The sequence below is a fragment of the Cucurbita pepo genome, chromosome LG01 (assembly GCF_002806865.2).
Source record: "Cucurbita pepo subsp. pepo cultivar mu-cu-16 chromosome LG01, ASM280686v2, whole genome shotgun sequence".
In the NCBI taxonomy this organism is placed as follows: Eukaryota; Viridiplantae; Streptophyta; class Magnoliopsida; order Cucurbitales; family Cucurbitaceae; genus Cucurbita; species Cucurbita pepo.
In genome coordinates this window covers 1,322,299-1,329,866 of record NC_036638.1, presented here as the reverse complement: position 1 = coordinate 1,329,866, position 7,568 = coordinate 1,322,299, and the positions used below count along the sequence as shown (strand labels likewise).

Here is a 7,568-nt window from a genome sequence, read left to right as displayed (position 1 = left end):
TTTTTTTTTTTTTTTTTTTGGCAGAGATGCGATATTATCATAGATTTTATCTATGATAAATAGAATCTACGATAAAATCTATGGAGAGTCGGAGACACTTTCGTTGTTGTATGCTAACAATAAAACTTGTTAGCAATGGGCCGAAATTTTTGTTTTTAGCAAAAACTGAGAAAGTTGTGAAGTTTCACATTAAAAATTGAACATTTGAATCTTATTTTCCTTCCGACTTTATCGTCGATGGTCGCAACAGTACACAGAGATGTCCAATCCAAAACAATCTGAATCGTGCAATTTGACCTGAAGCATTTCAATCCTATTACGTTATTTCCAGAGCCAAATTTTGTCATTCCAACAAGCCGACGGAGCAAAATTTCTATCAAATGAAAATGAACGGCTGAGATGGGGTTGAGTCCAATCCCAAGATTGCTATACATTGGCGCAACAACTATCCAAAAAAAGAAAGCATGAAGTTTCAAACCCATTTGGCTTCCAAATAAGCCCCTCCATGCTTCACTTCGATGGCTGTGATTGGAAAATGTAGTGTAGAGTGCAAGATGTATCAGATTCAAAAGCCAGCCTCCGCCAACAAATCAACAGAAAGTGGGAGGAAAAGCTTGGGCTAACATTAATTTACATTCAACTAGTACTGTCGGGGAGGAACTAAGCTTTAAACATTAAAACCTGTCAATATTTGAGAATGAAACGAAGGGGTAGAGCCTCAAGTAACCCCGAATGAAACTGATTACCAGATGCAACTTTGAACGATGGTCTGATCACCTTTTGGCACACGTCGTGTCGATTAGTCGCACTGTGGTCTTCAGTTGGCTATTGCATTTCCGTATGACCTGAAATCGTGAAATAATCATATCATATAGGATATTGGTAGGATTGCGTACAAGTCCATAAATAATAGTGTATATTAAGTGAATCGGTGTATTACATGATGTTGGTTCTATCTTTGACGTTGAAAGCAGTTCATCCCATTCCCAAAAATATATATAACACATATATAAATAATTTGACCATCAAATTAATGTGCGTGGCTGCATAGCGATAGAAAAGCCATTAGTGTTCTTTCAACAACCCTGGAAAAAAACATTAAATATTACCAAGGTGAAAGGAAACAGCATCCTTATGTGTTTTCGGGTGGGGAACAAAAAAAGATTTGGACATTCAATAGGAACTTTCTATCCTAGAACGCAAAAACAAGCTTTTATAGAGCATCAGAAACTGGTGGCCAAATAAAATATGCATACCTGAAAATTAATCTGTGTTCTTTTCCAAAGATGAAGGGCTATGTTGCATCTCCTGATCCTTCGTGGGGACAGGATCTGGATGTGTCTCAGAGTCTGGGATTGCAGCAAGATCAGATTCCGTCGCCTGATCCTGAGTAGGATGTTTTTCCACACCATCAGATTTTATGTCCTGCTCTTGTGCGGCAAGATTGGATTCTGCCTCCTGGTTAGTGGCATGATCAGCTTGCAATTGTTGCTCACTATCAGTTTGTGCATCCTGCTTATTGGATGCAGCCTCACCAGATTTCGCTACAGGCTTCTTATCGGCATCATTATCACATTCCATCTCCTGTTGATTTGTGGCATTGTCACATCGTAACTGCTGCTCCTGACTAGTGGCATTGGCACATTGCAGTTCCTGCTCGTGACTCGTGGCATTGTCACATTTCATCTCCTGCTCCTGACTTGTTGCATCATGACATTGTTTCCCCTGCTCCTGATCTGTCGCAATATCCATCTCCAGCTCCTGATTTCTGTTAGTACTATGCTGTGCCTCCAGCTCCTGATGTGTGCCATCATCACAATCCACCTCTGGCACTTCATTTATAGCATTATCAGGAAGCAGATCCTGCTCAAGTTCTGTAGCATGATTAGACTGCACATCCTGCACCTGGGATGTAGAAGAGTCTGGCACAGCCTCATGCTCCTCACTTGTCACGGGATCAGGTTGCAACTCCTGTCCTTGCACAGCATCCTCATCATGATCCAACTCCTGGACTGAGGGAACATCTGGTACAGTCCTCAGCTCCTGCATTGAGGCAGAAATAGACTGAGTCTCCTCTTGAGACTCCTCACCAGTTAAAACAAGTAGATGTGTGTCGTCTTGTCCATCAGTTACAGTAACAGATTGACTGGCCTGCTCTTTTGCGCCAAGATCAAGTTCAGACTCGTGTTCCTTCGCAGAGTCAAGAACTTGTGTTTTCTGCCCCTCTGTAAAGGCAGGAGTCATCTGAGCTTCTCCTTGAGCCTCCCCCATTAAAACAACTGGCTGTCTGTCTCCTTGTTCAAGAGTTGCAATGGTAACAGATTGAGTTGCCTGCTCTTTTGTGCCAAGAGAATGTTGTGTTTCTTGCCCTTCTGTCATGGCAGGAACAGGTTCCCCCAACGCCTCCTCTGATGTGGCCTGAGGTTCCCTCTCATGATCCTGAGCAGAGGTAAGAACTGGCAACATCGCATTCTCCTGAATTGTGGCGGCTAGGACCGGTTGCATAGCGTGCTCCTGGGGTGTGGAAGGAACAGCTTGCATCCTACCAAGTTGGGCAGTGTCAAGAATAGCATGCGTCTCTTGCTCCTGGATGGTGCCAAGAACTGACTGTGACTCCTCTTGGAGTGTAGTGATAGCTGGCTGTGTCTTCTCCTCCTTGATTGTGGCAAAAACTGGTTGCATATTCTGCTCCTGGGCTGAGGCAGAAACGGGTAGCTCATCATGATGAGGAGTCAGAGTATGATCACCTTGCATCTCCCCAAGCTGAGTTGAGGTGTAGTTATGACACAACTCGTGGTCTTGAGCAGTGACAATATCTGATTGTGTCTCCTGGTTTGAAGCGAAAACAGTTTGCAATTCTTGATCGTGCATTGAGGAAAGATCAGATTGCCTCTCATATTGGATTGTTGAAAAACCAGCCTGCATCTCCCCAAGATGAGCAGTGTAATTAGGTTTACTCTCCTGGTCATGGTTCGGACCAAGAACAGATTCCATTTCCTGGTACCCAATCGAGGAAAGATCAAGTTGCATGTCCTGGTCATGAATTGAAGATAAATCAAGCTGCATTTCATGGTCATGGAAAGAGGATAGATCAAGTTGCATTTCCTGGAATTGAGACGTGCTAAGATCGAGATGCATTTCCTGATCCTGAAGTCTGGGAATTTGAGAAGTTTTGAAAAGGGTAGAAAGAACATAGCTGAGCTGGTAATTTACAAGTCTTGGTCCAAAGATGCTAAACCTTCCAGCAGCCCCATAAGCAATTTCTGCATCAGAAGATTTTTTGAAAACGACTCTTGCACGACCACCCTCCCTGTCGACTTCAGTCTCATATTCTCTTAAGGGTCCAAACCGCCTAAACATGTTATTCAAGGTCTTTTCTGATGGCACAGAATCCACCTCAGAAAAGTTCATTACAAGTTCAGCAGGAGATGGCTGATCTACAGAGCCAGTAAACTTCTCAGCTGAAATAGCATGATTTCCAGCAGAATGTCGCTTCTTGTATGGCCTCCGACTCCCTTGAAGAGCCTTTTCCGACTCTGGCACTGCAAGTTGGTAATCACGTTTTCTGGTTTTACGAGGGGGCTGAACTTCAGTTCCATTTTGGATAACCCTGTCCGTCCAATAAGTGTCACTCATATCCTCGAATTCAAAAGTTTGTGGTGAAGCAGAAGTAGAAGTTAATTGTCCTCTCCTCTTACTACTGATTCTGTCCATGGCCTCTTCACTTCCAGGCTGCTGCCTCAAAATTAAAGAATCTCGAAAATCGGTGAAAAAACAGACTATTACGTTCAAGAAGCTGTATTCCTTCATTGGATCGCTTGCCACTAGTTGAAGTTGGCCAAGCAATTCATCCAAAGAGGAGTACTCTGTAGGAAAATTTACCCTACCTCTTTGGGCATCATCAAAGTTCTGAAGGAAAACATCAGATTCAGGGACCGCATGCCCATCAAAGCTGCCATCTGGCCTTTGGAATCTCTCACTAATAGACTTGACAATTGGAGGTGTACCAGTCAACTGACTAGCAACCCTACGAATACAATCACCAATTTTGAAGGACTGTTTAAGAGGTGCAGTTCCAGAAACCTTTGCCAAGGATATAGTTTTCCTTCCATCCGACGTACCAGAATCATCAATAGGATGTTCTGTCTTCCGTCTCTTAGTAGAAGGTGACACCAATGCAGTAGTCGTCCTTGCATCAGACCAATTCTCTCCATCTAGATTACCTACGTCCTCCATAAGTTCATACAAACTCTTTTCTTTCTTCTTTGGAAACATACCATCCTTCAAGTTATGTTTGCGTTTATGATAAGAACTACTCCGTCCTTCCAAACTCTCGTTATATGCGGATGTCTGTGCATCATCCTGGCAAGGATCTGCATGCTGAGCGTAATCACCTGACTGCGTTTCAATGCATAAACTGTCTAACTCACTGTCCTCCAGGCCGGATTGGAATTGAGGCAAGCCACAATGGCCCTTTAGACGATAAAATGCGGTCAGCTGGGCCTTAGCAATCACTAGGTCCAAACGGTCGCCGCCATCAGCTGGAAACTTTGCCAAGTCCCTGATGTATTCAATGAATTTAGCTGGCTCAAATGATGTAGCACTAGCAGATTTGTCTACACCGTACCTTCTAGATGATTCTTCTCTAATACCAGCATTTTCAATAACCTGACATTTAATCATGTCATATGCTTCTCTTGGTGTACACGAACACGCTAGCCCCAATTCATATCGTCGAGAGACTTCTTCTAGAGCGCACTCAACAGCATTCTGGAAAGCTTCTGAATGGCTTTGCATCTCTTCTTGGGAGAAATGTGTTCGAAAAGGTTTTAAATGAGACACTTCATTCCACGCAAATGAACAGTCCCCAAAATATGCAACCAAAAAGAAGTCCTTTTTATAATATTTCATTGCCTTATCAGAAGAATCAGATGGATCAAATATCTGACCTGGCCACCAAGGATGGCTCCTCACTTTACCCCACACTAAATCAGAAACAGAAAAATCACCTTCATTCTCCAATGGCAATTGGTAATGAGCTTGATGCAATTGTACTGAACTTTCAGGATTCTCTTCTGCACATTCATCAATTTGATCGTCATCGTTATCAATACCCGACACATCTTCCATTTCTTCCTCGCCATGTAATCCCACCTGGTCAACATTGAAACTTTGATCATCTTGCATTCCTTCCACATTCTCAAAATCAGCCAGATTACTATCAATAACAGCAATTCCCTCGACGTTCATGCCAATGCTCCCACCTTGTCCATTGGATTGAGGATCCGACTCCATATTCCTGCATTCTATCTGCGCATTCAAATTTTGCTCATTTTCAGCAGAAACCTCAATACTTGGAGCCAAAATTTTCCCATCATTTTCAGCTGCAACATTTACCTCATCATCATGGTTCGGTTGACTCAACGATATCGAATCCACAGCTACAGCTCGATCTGAATTCACCACCTTTTCAGGAACTGTTATACTTGAATCCAAATTTTCACTCTCAAGTGCTTGTGCAGCTATATCCGGGACTTGAACTGACTTTAGCCCTGCACACTTCTTCCCATAAGTCAAAATGCTATTAGGACGTTCCCCTCCTCCATCAACTGGGTTCTGATCATCTACAGGATCACTTTTTCCGACATCTTCATCCTCCGTCTCAACTATACAACTCTCCTCCCTGTCCAATTTAGAAAGGTCTTTCCCTGCACCATCATTATGAGAAATAACTTCAGGATTCAAAGCTTTTTCAATGCGTGTGTCTGGAGCATTTTCAGTACCATCATGGCCCAGTGAAGTTGAATTTTCACTACCATCAGCAGAAGAAGTCGAAGTCTTGATTCCAGGATTCCGTGCATCCACACCGGAAACCCCAAGTTCTGCACCCTGCTGGTCAACTGGTGTATCAACAATTTGCTCACTTCCTTCCACACTCTTTTGACCTGCTCCTTTTTCCAGACTTTCTACCCCATCACTTATTGGGGCTTCCTCTGTTACAAGTTCGATTCCCCCACCTGCATGCACTGAGTCATCTCCAAACCCATTGTCTGTGGGAGAATTCTTCGATTCCTCAGAATGAGCCTCCACTTTACGAGGCTCTTCATTGTTCAAAACTTTATCATCTGGACTAGTATGAACTACCGGAGTATCTACATCCATAGCCTCAACGACACTTTCATCACCCTCCATACCTTCTTGAGATGATTCTTTAACTGATTCCCCAACCCCAGATACTCCCTCACTTTCCACACCACCAGAGACCCCTACACCAGACTCGTTGAAGGCCCCGGTATCTCCACGAGGAGACTCCTCCCCCGTTGAACCACCAGAACCAACCTCATCCAAATTCCCAGCAGCCCTATCAGTACATACACCATCAAAATAAACATCAGAACCCAAAACTTCCACCATAATATCCTCACCACCACCATTACAAGCCGCATCACCCCCCTCCACCCTCCCCACCTCCTCAGACAACGAACTCTGAACCCGTTCCTTATTAATACTAACACTAGAATCATCCACTACATGCTCCCCATCAGTAACAGTTGACTCTAAAACACCAAGAGAACCATCTCTCTCATCCGGTTCATCCATGAAAAACAGAATCCGAGTAATTTCTCGAACAAAGGGTGCAAAAAAAAAAATTGCTCGGAGAACAGCAGAAGCCCTAATTAAGCAAACCAATCGGGATCTAAGAACCGATGAGAATGAAAGATCATAATTTAGAAACAGAAACACATTGAAATTATAGATAAACAGAAAATTCAAGTAGCAGAGAAAGAAAATGAGTGTACCTTAGTGGATCTTCTCAAAAGAATTGAGTTTGTTTGGGAAGGAGAGAGAAAGGGTTTGGGGGTTTAGAGAGAGACAAAGAGAGATCCCGAATTTTATTTCGGAACGAAGCTTTGGAAACTCGAAACAGCCGGGGAAAAAAATTTAATAAAAATAATAATTAAATACTAAATATAAATATAAATATAAATATAAATATAAAGATATAAAAAAATGCTTTAGCCTTTTCCCTTGTTTAATTAAATTTCATTTTCCAGCTAATAAATTACAAATTAAATACTAAATTTTATTTCTAAATATGACATTTGTTTTTATTTTAGTGATAAATTTAATCCTAAACTTCCAATTTAATTAAATTGTTTATTCAAAATATTATTTGAACGTTTGAAAATAAATTAATAACATTATGTTTTTATTAAAATATTAAATAAACAATCTTAATAACTAGAACCAACCCAAATCTATTTCTCTCGAAATTAATGTTATAAGATTTATCAAATTTAATTCATATATTTTGAACACGCATATATTTAATATAAAGAAATGAGATCTCACAATCCAGCTCATAGGGGTCAGCGTCTTCACTAACACACCTGTCTTCGTATTTAGCTTTAATATCATTTGTAACAATTCAAACTCACCGTTAGTAAATAATGTTCATTTTAACCCACTATAGTTTTAAAATATGTCTGAAAATAAAATGTTTTTCACATTCTTATAAAAAAAAAAAAAAAAAAAATAAAAAAAAAAAAAAAAAAAAAAAAAAAAAA

The 7,568-nt window shown here is 41.2% G+C and overlaps 1 protein-coding gene across 6 annotated transcripts; it reads right to left on the bottom strand.

Annotated features, from left to right (window-relative positions):
* Positions 1–189: 189 nt before the first annotated feature.
* On the bottom strand, positions 190–6,935 carry LOC111811472. Of its 6 annotated transcripts, XM_023698372.1 has the most exons (5): positions 6,801–6,935; positions 5,398–6,697; positions 1,257–5,310; positions 941–1,043; positions 190–845 (listed from the first exon to the last, which is right to left on the bottom strand). In XM_023698372.1, the coding sequence occupies exons 2-3, from the start codon at positions 6,598–6,600 to the stop codon at positions 1,264–1,266; spliced, it is 5,250 nt and encodes a 1,749-aa protein (XP_023554140.1). In that variant the 5' UTR covers positions 6,601–6,697; positions 6,801–6,935; the 3' UTR covers positions 190–845; positions 941–1,043; positions 1,257–1,263. The 6 variants fall into 6 exon arrangements, with proteins under 6 accessions (XP_023554140.1, XP_023554124.1, XP_023554108.1 ...); XM_023698356.1 differs by having other exon boundaries at positions 941–1,085; positions 1,257–6,697; XM_023698340.1 differs by having other exon boundaries at positions 1,257–6,697.
* Between the last annotated feature and the right edge of the window lie 633 nt (positions 6,936–7,568).